The 18,928-nt window shown below is 44.2% G+C and overlaps 1 protein-coding gene across 1 annotated transcript in view; it reads left to right on the forward strand.

The window, feature by feature from the left end:
- Positions 1 to 1,872: 1,872 nt before the first annotated feature.
- LOC122814344 (sulfotransferase 1C1-like) overlaps positions 1,873 to 18,928 on the forward strand; it is an 86,770-nt gene continuing 69,714 nt past the window's right edge. Inside the window, exon 1 of the mRNA XM_044086930.1 lies at positions 1,873 to 1,969. Within this exon, the coding sequence (XP_043942865.1) occupies positions 1,873 to 1,969 (97 nt within the window). The remainder of the gene's footprint in view (positions 1,970 to 18,928) is intronic.

Consider the following 18,928-nt stretch of genomic DNA (forward strand, 5'->3'; position numbering starts at 1 on the left):
CAGCAATGCAGATCATGAACATCCCCACCCATGGGTGCATCCCCCCCAAGGAATGAGGCTCACACCAACACTCAAAAACAAGGACAACAGTGAACTCTTAGAACAAGATGTTTGGCTACCATCTAGGCTACATTTGTGTGTATGGTCATGTTATGCTATACCTGGCTCACAAATTGTGAGTGCTGTGGAGAATGTAGCACTATGTGACTTTGATATATTTGTCTTGTGGGATGTACCCAGAGTGGAGTCAGATAAGCGGTGTCCATGGGAATGGCATTGACCCTAATGTGTAGAGTCAGATGGCCCTATGGAGGCAGTGGATGCACCCTTGTACTTGTCAAAGTGCCAATAAGTTGAGAGAAGTCCTCACATATGTCTTCACAAGGCTGCACAGTACATCTGCCTTCTTTAGCATGGCACTGGTGGAATTTGCCTGTGCCTGAATGTCTGTCCTCACATCCGTTGTGTAATGCCTATTCTGACATCCCATTTGGGGAATGAACCAGAGCCATAACATTGATAGCCGCTGGCCTGTCTGTCCTGATTCCTGTCCTCATGTTCTGTGGTAGCATCACTGCCAACTATTGGCACATGTCAGGGGACAACGATGCTCCCTGTGTATGGGGACTGGATATAACTTGTGGTTCTATGGGCTTTGGAGAGGTAGAGGTGGGTTCTACAGGCAAGAGTTGTGTCTCTAGACGTGAGAAGTAATGCATCCTCCAAACTTACTATTGTCAGCGGTGGCACTGTGCCCTAAAGCTGTGGTACTTTTGAGGTGTCATCATAGTCCGCATCCACTGCAGCACTGACAGATGTGCCCTGGTACACATTACAGGACTGTATAATTGCAATATCTGTGAAAGGAAATAATCATGTAATATTGGTGATATATTACAATCTCTCTTCTCAGTGATGCAGCAACAATATGGGTAACTGTTATGAAGAGAATGTAAAACAAACACTCTGATGAGCAGCATTAACATCATCACAGTGACCTGAAGTGGTGTCACCATAACCTTCTTTGGTAATGGGAATAAGAGGTTAGGGTTAGGAAGACAGAGCCAAAGCTGTACAGTAAGTATTAGCAACTGGGATAGACAGGACAGAAATAATATTTCATGGGGTCATGAGTATTTAATTGAATGCTTTGAAACATACAAATAATTCATCTATTTCAGACCATGTGCCAATAAAAACTAATACAGACATGCATGGCAACCAATTAAAAATCAGACACTGGCCTTTTCCTACTTACCTATTAAAAAGATTAGAATTTAAGGAATGTGTAGAGGAAACAAGTCAAAAGATGTTACAGAAGACATATTTTTTTTTCAAAATGGATAGGTGAAGAGTGGGATAAAATGAAAAAGGAATTTAAAAATATGGTAGAAGTGAGAGGGATAGATATGGGAAAGATGTACAATTAATTATTTAGAAGGATTATTAAGGGTTAAAGTATTGCAAATGAAGGGGAAATCTTACAGAACAAGAGCAATTGTTGAATACTTCAGGGAAAATAAAGGAGAATTTGGATACTATTCAGGAGTTTGGAAAGGCTTCTGTTAAGGAAACATCATGATAACAACCCTAAAATATAAAAAAAAAATAGTACAATGAATTAGGCAACAAAAAATAGAAAGGGGCTATTGCCAAACCTAGAGAGCTTATATTTAAAAAAAAAATAGCCAAAGATCCTATAGAGGTATTAGAGATATTTGAGACATTTTATGAAAATCTGGACAGAGCACAGGAATGGGAAACTAAGAAAAGACACAAATGGAAGTATTTATTAAAGACTTAAATATGCCACGGTCAGGGAAAGATGAGACTCAAGAATTAATAGTTAAGATAGGAGAGGGTGAGATAAAAATGGTGGTAGATAATCAATCAATAGGGAAGTCACCAGAAGCATATTCCTGTGGAAGTTTGGAAGTTGGGAGGGAAGAAAGTATTAAAGATCTAGAAGGTTTGTTTAATGATATTTTAAAAGGTGGGACAATACCAGAATCTTTGGGCCTTTGGTGGCTGTACTACCAAAAGAGGACAAAGACCCTTTAATCCCGGCTTCATATAGGCCAAATGTAATGTTGAATTGTGATTATAAAATGAGTCTAATTACTTCATTGAAGTTTTATTTTCATGAATACCTAATCATCGACCACTTAACAGCGAACATCCATTCATTGAATTTTCACATCAGTGAACGATTTTCATAGGGAAGGGAATTACTTGTCCACCATAGTGATCGTCATACACACTGCATTATTTCAAACCCACCAAGGTGGGGGGCTATGCACCCTCCAATGTGAGGGGCTGTGCCCCCCACTTATGTATGCCAACTCTGAGATCAAATTACAGTTGGGAAAAGGACACATTTCTAATGATAGCCAATTAACTCCTTTCCCCATGAAAACCATTCACTGATGTGAACACTTGATGAATAGATGTTCAATGTAAAGGGGTTGATGATTAGGTATTCACAGAAATAAAACTTCCATAAAGTAATACAGATCTTTATAAAACATTTATGTCTATACTAGCTAAGAGAATGTCGAAAGTGTTGTCAAACCTGACAGATATGGGTAAAAGTGATTTTTGTGGATGGAAGGTAAACACTTGATAATAATGATGAGGTTCCAGGGGGAAACAGTGTGAAAGAAGACCCACTATTGTTGGTGGGTATTGATGCAGAAAAAGCATTTGATAGAGTAAGTCTGGATTGTATGAGTTATGCAATGGAAAGAGTTGCATTTCCTGATAGAATAATATGGTTAATTAGAAAGATACATGATGGGGTCAGAGGTAAGTATCGAGGTGGGATGTTTCCACTGACAAGCTGTGCTTGAACAGAGGAACAAGCCAGGGTTGTCTTTTTTCCTTTATTTAATTATCCTTAGAGCCATTGGCAAAGGAAATATCATCATCAAACCCTTGTTTCATTTTCTACATGGGATCAGAGTATTGTTTCACATGTCGCCATCTCTCTTTATTCAATGCCACTCTCCTAACATCTTCAGCAGTCATGCTTGAACTGTCTTAGGTCTTCTCTCGCAGAATCCATTCACCATTTTGCTGGTCCCCTCATTTTCTCTTGCCTTTCTCCTGTCAGTCCAAAATCTTCTTCACTGGATGCCCAAGGGTCCAGGGTCTGTTCTCTTTGACCTCTCTGCAGTTGCAGCTACTTTGGCTTCTGCTCTTATGTCCTCATTCCTTCATCTGTCCCACATTATGCATCCTACCACCCATCTTAGGCACTTCATCTTCATCACCTCTACCTTCCTCAACTGCTCTGCCTTTATAACCCAGGTTTCTGTACCACACAGTAGTACTGGTTGCACCACTGTTTTGTACACCATGGTTTTAAGCTTCTTCAGCATTGTTCTGTCATACACTCCCCCAACACTCTGTGTCAGTTGGCTGCAACCCTTCTGATTCTAGCTTTGACCTCTTCATTCAGACTTCCCTTCTCCTCAGTGACCCCTCCCAGATATTTGAAGCTGTTAACCTGCTCCACTATTCCCCTTCTGTCTCAGTTCTCAGCATTTTCTGATTTCCCCATTTGCTGCCATTACAACTGTCTTATCTAAACTCAGTTTCATCACATGCTTTCAGGTTTGCATTCCATTCCCCTACCCTCTGCTGATGTTCTTGGCCAGAGTCTGCTTATAATGCAACATTGTTTGCATACAGCAACTTTGTTGATCTGCCCTCTCTGACCTGTTTGCTAATGTAGTTCATCACCAGTATGAACAGCAGTGAGCTCAGAGCTAAACCCTGATGCACACCCACTCGCACTGAGAACCTCTCTGTAAGAGCAAATATTGTTTGTATTTGAGTCATTTCATCCTTGTACATAGCTTGTACTAGTTCTAGCAGTGTTTCTGAGACTTTCAACCACTGCAGGACTGCCCAGATCAGCTTTCTTGGGACCTTGTCATATGCTTTCTCCAAGTCTAGGAATGATGATTTGGACTCTTTCTTCATTTCTAGCATTTTCTCAAGCATCTGTCTCACTGCAAATATCAGGTATGTTGTGCTGCATCCTGATCTGAATCTGAACTTGCTCTCTACTACTCTGCATATTCGTTTATCAATCACCCTCTCCCAAACTTTCCTGCAAGTGTGATAAGAGTTTGGTATCTGTATACTTCCCACAGTTGTGAATGTCCCCTTTATTCTTGAACACAAGCACTAGTATGCTTATTCTCCAATCATCTGGGGTACACCTTTCCCTCCATACTGCTATGAGTACTCACACAGCCATTTCTCCCCTAGCTCACCCAACATCTTGATCATATCTGCTGTGACCTTAACTCATTACATCTGAGTGATGCCTCCAGATGCATCTGAAGTTAACTCCTACTGACGCCTCTAGGCATCAGATATTGCTTATTCATATTTGTGTCAATAATTCCAAAAGCATGCAATGTACAAGGTTTTAAAATATTTCATCTTAAAGCTTACACAATAGCAAACTCAGCTACATTAATATATGACATATGTCTGGAGCAGGTAAATAGATATTAACTGATGTTTTTATGATATTAATTTATGTAGATATAATGTTCATATTTTCTAAATATCTCGATAACAAAGTGACACAGACAGAACTCCTTAGCCTCATATGAAAGCTCTCAGTTAGATGAATAAAATGCTGCTAACAGTATGTGTGTAACTTGAGTGCTTGCTGAGATATTGTAAGTTTACAAAATATTACAAATGTAATAGTTGCTGTATTTACTGTGACTTGTAAAATTCAGTTTAAGACCTAGAACCTAAATAGTACTACCACTATAAAAATAGTTTGTGCTGAAGAGTTTGCCATTGATGCTTCTTTCATAATCCTTATAGTTCCAGAGATATGAACATTTATTTGAAATGTGAGAACATAATTTGATTTTGTGAAAAGGCTAAGACTCCGCCCATTGGAAGTTACAGTGCAAACTTTTTGAGCTCCACTGTAGTGAATGAGTTAACTGAGCCTACTGCTTTCTCTGACTTCATTTCCCTAAGTGCTATTTTTACTTTATCTAGGGTGGTCTCCTCTACTTCTCTCAGTGTAGACTGTGTCTGGGGCACTAGAGCTTCTGAGGAGTTTTCTTCATTCAGAAGTTGTTGGAAATGCTTATTCCATCTGTCTTTGATGTCATGCTAAATCACTTTCCAGAAGATGGTAGAATGCCTCCAGTGCTCTGTTCTTTTTCTATTGCAACTCCTTTCTTAGCCAACTAGTATTCCTTCCCAGCCTGGTTGGTCTTTTCTATCTCCCATTTTTCCTGCACTCCTTTTTGTTGATGACTTCCTGGGCTCCTGCATCCCACCACCAGCTTTCCTTATATACCTTATTTTCATACCTGGCTCGGTCATACATATGTTCTGTAGTTCTAACACATGCTGTTTTGTGGCTCTGCCACTCCTCTTCAACTCCACATATTTCCCCCTCTTCTTGGGGTACTAGACCCATGAGTAATTTTTTGAACTGTTGTGCTTTCTTTCCAGTCAACTTCCAAGTGTTCAGCCTGGTCTCTGTTAACTTTGGAGCCCTCTCTGACCATTGCTTGAACTGATTGTGGCAACCAGTGATTTATACTGTGGACCGACTGTTTCACTGGGGATGGCTTTGCTATCACTGATTTTGTACCATTATCATTTCCTTACTAGGTGAAATTGCACCTGAGTTGCACATTGGCCACTTTTGTATGTGGTCTTGTGAATGTCTCCCTTTCTGAACTTTGTGTTGGCTACCATCAAACCATTTGCCAAACAGAAGTCTAGAATGGTCTTTCCTTCTAAATTCCTGTTGCCCCACCCATTTGGTCCCAGGCAGTCCTGACATTCTGCTCTGTCTGTCTGAATATGTGCATTCAGGTCACCCATTATCAACATCAATGCTTGCTATCCTGCTTTATCTAGTAGATCTCGCAACTGCTGTCTGATGCACTCTTTTCCTCACTATCACAACTCTGCTGTGGGACCTAGGTGGAAATTATTGATACTGCTGTATCCTTGCAATGGAGTCTTATTGCCATGAGTCAGTCAGAAAATTCTAATGCCATCCCTTAACATCTTCTGAAGCCTCTCCCACACCATTTCTAACCTGTTCTCCTCCTGAGTAGTAGACTCTGGATCCCAAGCCAAGTGGTTTTGCTGCACTGGCCTTCCATCATGTCTCCTGCATACAGATGATGTCCAGCATCCTCTTTACCATCATGTCATCCACTTTCAAACTTGTCCTGTTAGTGTACCAAAACTGAGTGTTGCAATTCTTAGTTTATGTTTGGCAGGTTGATTGGTTTTATGGCCAGCTTTTGCTCAACAGAGCTATCCCAAATAATACAAGCTGGGACACTGGGCATCCAGTAGATTATTAACCAGGCTCCTAGGCTTTATGGCAGGGACACACTGTCCCACCATTAGCAGTTGCCTCTGGCCTAGGTCAGATCCTCAACCCACTTGTCACCGGTAAATACCCATGCCTATTTTGGTAATGTTAGTTAACATGTCCAAATCACCTAGAGACATATTTCACACAGTCAAGTGGCTAGCCCTCCCATGGTGTTCAGTTTGTGATCTGTATTCCCCTATCTTTGAGGATACTGCACACCACAGTAGATGCCAAAAGTGGTTGTTCTATTTGATTCTTCCCCTATAAGCCACCATTTGGAGTCTGTGCCTCTGCCCCAGCTCCATTCTTAGATGGGTTTGTGATGGAAGCACTCAGCATATTTTCCGGAGGTAGGGGGAACCCTCCACAGAGACAGAGGGAGAACATACAAATCCAAACAGGCATTGTTTGGAGATCAGGATCAAACCTTGTACCTTGTGCATGTGAGGCAAAGACCTTAACCATTATGGCATCTGTTCTTTTTAACCATTATTGCATCCGGTCTCTTCCTACAGAAATCTTTAGCTGACACAACTGAATCTTTTTTTTAAATCCAAATGCCTAAATACTGTATCTTCTCAAGTTCCTATTAATATAGGTATTGCTGAAACAGTTCAGGTGTGAAAACATAGTTTAGAGCAAAGAAAATAATGGACTCATAAATTCAAATGTATAACTGGTATGGTACTCAAGAAAAATTTGCTTTACAGATGATATTACTTTATACTTGAAAAATCCAGGCAAGGATATCTCAGTGTTCTGGAACATTTTGAGATAGCTTCAAGCTTTTTTCAGGATATAAAATGAATTCCGCTAAAACAAAGGGCCGGATTCATGAAGGCTTGCACGGAGTCTAAGAGTAGTGTAAGACTCCATGCAGCCTTCGCGATCCAGGAACAGCCCAAAGTCCATGTAAGAGTCAAGCTAAAACGGCTCTTACACGGAGTGGGCGTGGATAAGCTAATCACCTCACTTGCAGCCAAATAGCATGCAAATGAGGATGATTAGTGATCCAGGAAGCCCAGAACAGCCCGTGTAAGAGCCGTTTTAGCTGCAGAAATGTACTCAGTTGACAACTGAGTACGTTTCTGCAAAAACGGCAATGGAGCCATGTCAGCTCCAAATAAAGGGTGCATATGTGTCAGGCAGCATGCCAATGGCCAAATATGTGGCCATTGGCAAGGTAACCTGATGCAAATATATGAAAAATATATATATTTTTTCGATTGCCGATGTAAACCAGCGCAGCCCAGCAAACGGGCTGCTCTGCATAGAACATAAAAACGAAGGTTTTAAACCCACAAATGTGGGTTTTATGCAATACATGGAATGTCAATGCAGGGACCAGCAGACCAAAACCAACATGGCCACCGTGTAGTGGTTGCCAAGGGGGGAAGCTGAGTTTAAGAGATGTAACTAAGCATTAGTAGGCAATCTGATGCAAATGAGTGTAAGGATACTGAATTCCACTGTCACATAGCAAATGAGCACATTCTGAGTAGTGTAAGAGTTACATAAGGGGGAGGAACAGAGTAGGACATAGGTGACATCACAGGGGGGAATGGTAGAAAGAAATGCAGTTCATTGGAGGTTAGAGTTACATGACAGATGTCGGACAGATATCATGGAAAGAGGTGTGCCACTAAGTAAGCATGAGAAGATCAAGAAATGGAAGGTGTACACTGTTGCCTACACCAAAGTTTCTTGCTGGATGTGTATGCGCGTGCTTACAGCGAGTAAGGCAATGTGCGCGCGTGTAAGGCAGACTGAGCATGTGGGAGCGTGTTGGGAGATGTTTAACACTGTTTGCGCGGGCGTGCACGCGTTTTAATCTGAATAAGCAGATTCTGAACTTTGTAAGCATGTGTGCGCGCGTGTAAGCCACTGTGAGCATGTTTCTGCTGGTTTACACACGGCTCCACCCTGAGGAAACAGAAAGGAAAAAGGAAGCAACAGATTTAGTAGGAAGCTAGCAGGGAATACTGCTGGAGCTAGCAGGTGAAAACAATTAGATGCAGGCAATTACACAGGCAGAATACTAGCCCAGCCCAGCACTTAAAACTCTGCAAACAGCAGTGCAGAATGTTTCTCTCAAGAGACACTGCAAGACAGGAGTTAAGTTATCAGAAGTGAAAACTGAAAAAGCTGAACTCAGAGCAGAAATGTTAGGGGCTGCCATAGCTGTCATAATGAGACATAGGCGACTTGCTGAGGGTGGTGACAATGCAGATGGTGCCAGACAACCCACAGTGAGGAGACGGAGAAGAGTGTACAGGCCCAGGGTCACCTACCACGGGTTACATGAGCTGGAGATAGTAGAGCACTATAGAGTGGACAGAGACCTCCTGCAGCAAATAGTGGAGCTGTGCAGGCCACGCCTCACACACAGAACCAACAGAGGGGAACCCATCCCAGTGGAAACCAAGGTATGTGTTGGTCTAAGTATACTAGCAACAGGTACCTTCCAGAGACCAACTGGTGATATGATGGGGATATCACAGGCATCAGCCTCCAGGGTACTGCACTAGTTCCTGGATGCCATGTCAGCACATGTCGGTGATCATGTATATTTCCCCAATGCCCGTGAGGTATTGGCCAGCAATATGCGTCTCTTCCAGCAAATAGTGGAATACCCTGAGGTACTGGGTGCAATAGACTGCACGCACATACGCATCAAAGCACCAGCCGGTGAGCGGGGTAGGGCATACATCAACCGCAAGGGCTTCCCCTCCATCAACTGCCAGGTCGTGTGTGATGCCCAGGGCATAATAATGAATGTGTGTGCTGGCTGTCCTGGGAGCTACCACGATTCCCACATCTGGCATTTGACACATCTGTACCAGACATTTGCCAATGGGGACATCCCGCACGGACACCTAGTGGGGGATGCAGGTTATGCACTGGACCTGTGGCTGATGACACCCATCAGAAACGCACACACACCTGAACAGGAACGCCATAATGAGGCACACGCACAAACACGTAATGTAATAGAGCGTGTGTTTGGGCTGCTCAAGTCACGGTTCCGGTGTCTGGACACATCTGGTGGAGCCTTGCAGTACACACCAACTACATGTACCCAAATTGTCATGGTATATGCTATGCTACATAATATGATCTTGCGAAAACAGCTGCAGCAGGACCAGCATAGGGCCGGGCCAAACAGCCCTCCACCATTGCCAAGGCCATCACAGGCAGAGCGTGACTCGGAGGAGGAACAACCTGAGCCTGCCCCAGTAGGCAGAAGGAGGCGTGCCCAGTATGCCCTGGCCTTGGCAAAGAGGCAACGCATAGCACATACATTGGCTCAGTAGGAACCCTGGGAATGATACCCCTCTCTGACTCACTCATATAGTAACAGGGATGCCTAACATGACACAACCTGCTCTCAAACATGTACAGGGAAGTGTAATATGCGCATCCGACAGAGACAGCCCTGCAGCACCACCTGAGGCATGAATGCTATGTGTTAAGTAATGTAACACCATGTACTATATGCACACCTGAGGACCCTGACTAACATCCAACCCTCACCAAGCATCATGCCACAACATGACAATGAGATGATCAAGTGCAACAATTGACTGAAGTATCGCAGTTAGTCAAAGGGGATCCAATGTGTGCCAGTCTGGGATGACATGCTGAGCATGACATGATGCACCACCTGCTAGGACTGGCGTGCACCTATCAGTGCAGGCCGTATGGATACTGGCAAAGGCTGTTGTCACCCACAGTGTGCCCTGAATAGCTAAGTCAAAACACAAACCTATCTCCATAGGTATCAGAAGGGATAAGAATAAGATAAGGGATAAGTTGAAACAGCAAGATGCATGCAGTCTAACCTCACCCAGTATGGAGAATGTTGATAACTGCGCTGTAACAGAAAACTGAGGCAAGGCTCACAACAGCACCCTAACACTACCAGGTTACACCTCATACTGTGCTGTACAGCCTCAAAACTTGGAACAAGCTACAAAAGGAGGGTGACTAGCAAGAATTGTCAAGGAGAACCACACCCCCATGTCGGTACCACAACAAAAAGCAGCATGGACTAGCCATGCTCAAGTAACAGTGGCTAAAACTGCCCCCCAGTTTATAGCCTGCTACAGACTACTGTCCCAATACCAGGAACTGCATCCGGCCTATGCTGGAATACATGAATATATCAAGTCCTCCAAACCACATTATATTGGGTGACTGCAAATACCCAGACATAGACTGGGAGCATTATACTAGCTCCAACAGTGTAGGACAAAAGTCCATAGAATCCATAAACCAAAAGGCCCAGGAACAACGTACCACTCCCACAAGAGGGGTAAGCATACTGGATGTGATAATCAGCAACATGGGTACTGGATGGCAAGATGAGAAGTGTATTGCTCACTGGTAAAACCAGACCATAGAGTAATCACACTGGATATACAAATCCTGACCACAGTCCCTGGCCAGAAAACCACAGTGGAAAACATGTGTTAAGCAATATTTGCACTCCTCCAAACTGATGTGGAATCCATTAAAGGTCCCGTGCAGGTGCAAAATATGGGCCACACCTCAGAACCTGTAATACAGCCATTCCACGAACACTGCCAGGAATGCTTGGATTATGCAGTCCTAAATTAAAACAAGACACAATGCCATACACGCAGAAATCTGGCATGGTGGACACCAGCCATAACCAAAACATGCAAGAGAATGAGGAAGCTACTACATGATAGAGCAAACATAAACAATGAAGTAATCACTGATCAGTAGTATGGCAATAAAATCTGTCCACACATACAATCCACTAAGGCCAGCCACAACAAGTGGAATCTGTGAATCCTGAGGCAATGTTACACCTGCCCCAAGTACATAGACAATCCCTAACTCCACCCAAGAAATACAAATATATGTGAGAGATGCAACCATCTATCCAAACTGGAGGCTGAGCTCCCTCAACTCAGTACTCCCAAAACAAGTCAGGAGGAGAAGGTAACCACACACACCACAAACACAGTCCCACATAGACCTATCACAACTGCAAACCAAACACATAAACACAGAAAAACATTCCCGGAGGCACAAATTACAAACACAGCACACCAACAGAGGCCTCTAAAGCAGACACCCAATCAAACAACCTCCAAACATAGCACATGCAACACATAGCACACAAAGCTGGTGTGCCAAACAGTCACAGGCCAGAAGGAGAAACAACATGCCTGATACAGTTGTAATAGGTGACTCCATAGTCAGACACACTGCTGTCCCGCACACCAGACTGAACAAGGGAAAGGGTACAGTAAGCTGCCTGTAGGCTGCCACATAACAGAAGTATGCAGGTCACTCCAAAGCAAGTAGAAATATGATGCAGTCATAGTCCATGCTGGTGTGAATGACCTGAGATGTGCCTCCTTAGACTACATGAAAAGAGACATAGATGAGCTCTCTGATTATGTAGTCCAGGCCGGTATGACACTCACCATTTGCAGCATCCTACCCTTACCAAGAATAATGCCACAGTACAAACACGGAATGATCAGTCCTAGCAAGTGGCACACTTACTGGTGTCATTCCAAGGGGATCCAATGTCTGTCTGCTTGGGATGTCATGCTTGACAAGCCACGCAGCTGTTCTTGGGATGGCTTGCACCTGTTACCCCTGAGCGTCTGGATATTGGATAAGGCTTTTGCCACCTCCATAGAGCCTTTTGTAGGCAAGGCTGAAAAGACTGACCCACCACCCTAGAAAACATAAGTGGAAAGAAACATAAGGGTAATGCTGACCAATGCCAGATGTGTAAACCCCAATATGCATGCTCCCAAGGCCATCCCCAGTATGGAGAACATCGATGTCTGTGCAGTGACAGAAACCTGCTGCAAGCCTCCTGACAGCACACCAGCACTACCAGGTTATACCACATATCATGTGTCATGGCCCCAAAACCTGGAACAAAACATAAAAGGAGGGTGAGTATCCATATTCAGCACAGACACCCATACGTCCAGGTAACTGACAATGCACAAGGCATTTGAGTCCACCCATGTGCAACTAACTGTAGGCAAGACTGCTGTACAGTCTGTAGCATGCTACAGACCACACACTCACATGCAGGAACCCCACCCAGCCGTCCTGAAGACACTGGACAGTATGAATGTCCCACCAAATACCAAACAAGGTACCACAAATTACCACATAGGTGGTAAACCATTATGTATGGAAGGAGTAATCAGGGACCTAGGGACACAAGTGGACAGTAACCTGTTATGTGACACTCACATTGCCAATGTGGCTAGGAAGACTGTCTACATTTGACACCGTATCAGGAAAGGATTCACATCTACATCAACAGAGGTCATTGTGCCCCTATACTGTTCTCTTATCACACCCATAATCTAGTACAATGCCTCATATGGGATGTACCTTACCTGACACCTGCAGCAGTTAGAAAGACCTCAAAGGTACCTCACCAAGAGGATAAAGGGTCTCAAATATATGTCATATGCTGCCTGGCTGTAGACACCCCAGCTGAATGCAGTCACATACTGCCTACACAGAGGCATTGCATGCCTGTTGTAGAAGGCCATGCCCAACACAGGAGTAATGGACATGCTCCACCCCAGAAAACTCAAAGCCATTGGAGCTGTGAGAGTGAGAGATGTCAACCTCAACAAATAATGAAATAGGATGTGCTGGTGGGACAGATACATAATCCAGAGGCTCCCCACACCCTTGACCAGAATCCCACTCCATGTTAGGCAGAGCCCCTCACTGACACTCTTCAACAGGAATCTTGCCAAGTGGATGGATGATTGTAGAGTTACACTGGGGGTCTTCACCGTGTCCTGTCCAGACAGAGGCACAGCAAAGCAAATCATAAATGGCCATAATATTCACATAGCAAGGGGTGGCAAAAGCCACACACACTCTGGCTAGGCTAAGAAATGCCCTAGGGTGGATAGCCTAGTATGAACCTATGAACCTATGAAGATACAAATTGTACAGGACACTAAGGATAATCCCAAGGCTTTCACAACTGATGGTAGGAACCGTGTTGGGGATTCACAGATATGCTCTGAATCGCACAAATATCACAAACACACACACATATTGCCAACATACATCCTGACAGGTGCAGTGCAAACCCCCCCCCCCAGAATGCAGAATATCTATCCCAGCAGACTGCTGGCCCCCTGACATTGCAGATGCTGAGGTAACAGCCAGCATCTACAAAGCAAAACACACAGCAGCAATGGTATGAGATGGTGTCCTGGGCTGAGTGCAACATGGACTCCAAGATGAATGGAATGCCAAATCACACTACTGCTCAATGTAAGCCTTACCACAGAATATGTACCCAAAGAGCAGTGTACAACAACAGTGGTCCTTCTCAACAAAGGTGTTGCCTGAATGGATACTGAAAACTACTATCCCAGAATCCTGAGAAGCTCGGTCTGCACAGTTATGGAAAGGATCAGCATGTACCACAGACATAAAGATATTGGGGACCTACTGACACCAGACCCTACCCAGTGTGGCTTTCTTAAGTGCAGATCCTGCCCCTAAACATGTTTGACTCAATTTAAACAGTCATTAAGGTCATTGATGAGGGCAATGTGGTCCACACAGCGTAGCTGGACCTTGCAAAGGCTTCTATACAATACCCTACATGTTCATTATAGATAAGCTCACCAGCTTAAATATAAACCCCTATGTCAGTAGAGGGGTTGCAAACCAGACCAAGGACAGATCAGACATGGTCAGACATGCTGCAGCCATGTCAGACTACAAACCAGATATAACTAGTATCCCACAAGGCTTGGTCCTGGGATCTCCCTCGTCTGGTATATATGTCCCATAGGTACAGGCAAACATGGAAGGACTGTGTCTGAACATGTTTGCAGAGGACTAAAAACTGCTCACCAGATATGATCCACCAGCTGACACAAGCATCCCACAAAAGGGCCACATAGAAACAGACAACTGGTGCCATAGCCATGTCAGCAAGCTAATTGCAGAAAAGTGTATAGTCAACCCCCGTGGATATACAGTAAGTGCCCACCAATTACCACATAGGTGTTAACCCATTATGTAGTTAACATGTAATGAGAGACCTGGGGACACAAGGTGATAGATATCCTGCATTGGACAAACATGTGCTGTAGTGTTTACAGAAACACACCATATACCCACCTAATCATGAAGGTTGTCAGATCTAGATAAGGGGAGGTCATTGTGGCTCTGCAGTCATCCTTCATCAGCGGTACAATTGACTACAATAGCCCCTGTGGGATGTACCTCAGCAGACACCTCCATCAACCGTAAAGTCCCCAACAGTACCTCACCAGGAGTATCAAAGAGCTTGCACAGATGCCATGTGTTGCCTGTGTTGCTGGTATCAATAAACATGCTGCACCTTGTACAATCTGAATGGCAGTGAGCTATGCACGTGAGACCTGAACCCCAGCACTGACTTACATAGGACAAGCTGTACTGCATGATCCATAACACAGAAGCCACCCCCACCCATGAGTGAACTCCCAGTACAGGCTACCCATAGAGTCACTTATCAATTCTCCTCAATAGGAATCTTGATGAGTGGATGGGAGATGGTAGCTTTATCCTGGGTATCACTGTCATGTCACAGGTAGACAGAGGCACAGTATACTAACCATGACATATGTCATGGCAAACTCCACTTACAATATGTGTTGAAGGACAAACACACTCTCCAACTAGCATTAGACATGGACTAGGGCACATCGCTAGTGTTTGCAAATGTACACCTATGTTGTGGAATACACTACCAATGTTGGACAAGCCTGGTTTAAGTAGTTCATATCTGAACAGAATGCAACATGGTCAGATGTACACAACTGGCCCCTAACCAGACTGTTGTGCTCACTATCGAAATGTAAAGCAGTGATAGCACTAAAGCCCAGGATACTGTCCACCACAGTCAAAGTACTACCAGTACACTATACAGTACTACAGTGTTAGGTCAGTGTGAAAGGATGTTGACAACTGTATGCAAAGTATCCCATGCAAACACTGCAGGCACAGTATAATCCTGTTGTGTTCACAGACAAAGCAGTTGTACAGTAACTACACAACATGACACACAACACACAACCATAAACGGGTGATATTTGTTGAAGTTCACACTCATCCACAAATGTGGTGGGCTGCAGAGTTCAACATATGGAATGCTCACACTGGGCATGCTCACACACTTTGATAAATGAGACATATGTCAGACAACATGCCATGGGAAGGCTGAACTGGGCATGCTCACACACTTAGGCCAAATCTCAGTTTAGCAGTTGGACACACATATCTGGTATTTTTATGTGTTATTCCAGGAACCAACCACATTACAGCAGTCTGCCCAGTGCACACAGTTAAATGACTACAGAGACATACGTGATATAGTGGATCCCTCCCATATGCAAACATCTTCCACAGATGCACAAGTTGTTCATACAAACAGGGAATGCTATGGCAATAAAGATGTGCAAACAGTCTATCAGCAACAAATAAAGTGCATTTGACAATTAAACATATGGGTGTAGAGGTCAACACTAGGCTGTTTGCCCTAGGGAATGACAGCTTAGCCAGAGTGTGCTTGGCGTCTGCCTCCTCACAGGATGCACATTCCCCTTTCTAAACACCGATAATGTCAGCACCCTATAAGTACAGCAGGAGAAGGGAAACCTCCCACTAATGTGAATAGCGCGCTCTGCTAATGTGTCCGTCTCAAATGTCATAACATAGTTAGATAGGGGTTTGAATCCTGCAAATGCTCAGTGTGTGTGTTTGAGTGGGGTTGGTGTGTGTGTAAGTCTGTGGGAGAGAAATGTCCCTTTTGGCAACTGGGAAAACACACTACAGGATGCACATTCCCCTTTCTAAACACTGATGATGTCAGCACCCTATAAGTACAGCAAGAGAAGGGAAATCTCCCCGTAATGCGAATAGCACACTCTGCTAAGGCGTCTGTCTTGAGTGTCATAACATAGTCAGATAGGGGTTTGAATCCTGCAAATGGCAAGTGTGTGTTTTTGGCTGAGAGGGGTTAGTGTGTGTGAGGAAAATGTCCCTTTTGGCAACTAGGTGAACAGACTACAGGATGCACATTCCCCTTTCTAAACACCGATGATGTCAGCACTCTAAGTATTGCAGGAGAAGGAAAACTTCCCAGTAATGCTAATAGTACGCTCCGCTAATGCGTACGTCTCAAGTATTATAACATAGTTAGGTAGGGGTTTGAATCCGGCAAGTGTGTGTGTTTGGCTGAGGGGGGTTAGTGTGTGTGCGAGGGAAATGTCCCTTTTGGCAACTAGGAGAACAGACTACAGGATGCACATTTCCCTTTCTAAACACTGATGACGTCAGCACCCTATAAGTAAAGCAAGAGAAAGGAAACTTCCTAGTAATGCGAATAGCACACTCTGCTAATGCATCCATCTCGAGTGTCATAACATAGTCAGATAGGGGTTTGAATCCTGCAAATGGGAAGTGTGTGTTTTTGGCTGAGGGGGGTTAGTGTGTGTGAGGGAAATGTCCCTTTTGGCAACTAGGTGAACAGACTACAGGATGCACATTTCCCTTTCTAAACACTGTTCAGCTGAAGGCCATGGCTCTGGCACAAGTTGTCTGTTTCTATGATGCCCCTTTGGAAGATGCTTGTGTCGGCTGGAGAGTCGATTATGGTGGCCAGTTCGCAGTCATCTGCATATTTGGTCAGCCACAGTCCGTCTGTGTTGGCCTGTAACTCCAATAAATATATACCAAACAAGAGAGGTCCCAGGACTGAACCTTGTGGGACACAACTCGTAACTGGTTTGGAGTCTGGCATGGCTCCAGCAATTCTAACCATGTGGGTTCTGTCCTTGAGCCAGTGTGCAATCCATCTAGTGACATAGGGGCTTATATTGAAGCTGGTGAGCTTCTCTAGAATGCCCAAGTGGGGTATTGTTGTGAAGGCTTTTGCAAGGTCCAGGTCGGCTGTGTGAACCACCTTCCCCTCGTCAATGGCCTTGGTGACTGTTTCAAAGAAATCAACCAGGTTAAACCTGGTAGTGCTGGTGTGCTCTCAGTAGCCCTGAACCAGGCATCTGTTAGTGCACAGATATCGATGTTCTCCATGCCAAGGAGAGTTTCGGGTGCATGCATCTGGAGGTTTAGACTTCTGGCATTGGGTAGCATTACTCTTAGTTTCTTATCCCTTGTGATACCTATGAAGGTGGGTTTGTCATTTGAGCCTTGCCTAACATAGGCACTATAGGGGTAGCAAGAGCCTTTGCCAATATCTGAAAGCCCAGGGGTGACAGGTGCAGGCCATCCCTAGCGAAGCAGGTAGTTCAACAGAAGATGAATATGTGAAGGTGTAGTGCCTGTGATTAGTTAGCAGTAGCATATATGACTGCTCACGTGGACACATGCCAGGTAAGTCATATGCACTGTGTCACAGGCAATGTACATGTGAACAGGACAAACAGTGACATCCTGTCAAGTTGGGACATGGACATACATATAGTAAGCTATGCAGATGGCACTAGGAGTCCACAGAAGCTCTATAACTATGCATTGAAGGTGTGATCAGTATTCCAGGGTAATTGCAAGCAAACATGCATGCAAACAAAGCTACAGTAAACAGGGCTGCATGTAGTCCATTGTACAACAAACAAGCTGTACCACTTCCAGTAGGTAACACTGCAAATATGCAGGCACTATGCACATGTACATGAAAATACACGGGTCAGATGGCTAGGGTCCAGTCTCAGCGCACACAAGTGTACAGACCATGTACTGTAAGGATGTACAATAACTGGATGGAAACCCATGTGCTCATACCTGCAGTAATACACATGTCAAATAACAGACACTGAGCCTTCACTCAGTGGTTCCATACTTAGTAGGATGTATGCTACCTGGCCTGCCACCACAGTATCCCTGACATATATGGGGACTCTCCCTCCTGTGACAGTTAGTTTTGTGTGTTGGGGCTGTCTAGGATGGTATGAGATATGAGCATGCAGTGCTAGGGTGCTCCTGTGTGTCCTGTACCAGTCGTGTAGTACTGCACACATATCAACATCCTCAAACATCTGCATTGCAGAGTCCAGTGTGGGCAACATGCCACTTGCAATTTACATGTCCATCATTGCGTATTACTACATTCATTACCTTATCCCCTGTGCTACCTATGTATGTAGCCTTCTGTTGACATCATTACCACCAGTATGCCAACATGTGCAGATGATACACTATGGTACTTACCATGGGTGTAGACAACAGTACATGACAATCACACACTTACTGCATCAGGCATGCTCTGATATACCCACAATTAATTCAGCAGACAGTACTGTTAACAACATGATACTATTACTAGACATCTATGTGGTCACCCTGTGCATCAGCAACATGTTAACCTGTACCTGCACAGTTGTTACAGATTGCAGGAGGTGGCACAGTTTCATCATATGCACAGGGTGTGAACTTGGTATGCCTGAGTCAGCCACCGATACCACCGATTGACATGTATGTGTATGTGTG

The sequence above is a fragment of the Protopterus annectens genome, chromosome 10.part0, assembly GCF_019279795.1.
Source record: "Protopterus annectens isolate FY-2018-M chromosome 10.part0, PAN1.0, whole genome shotgun sequence".
Taxonomy (NCBI): domain Eukaryota; kingdom Metazoa; phylum Chordata; order Ceratodontiformes; family Protopteridae; genus Protopterus; species Protopterus annectens.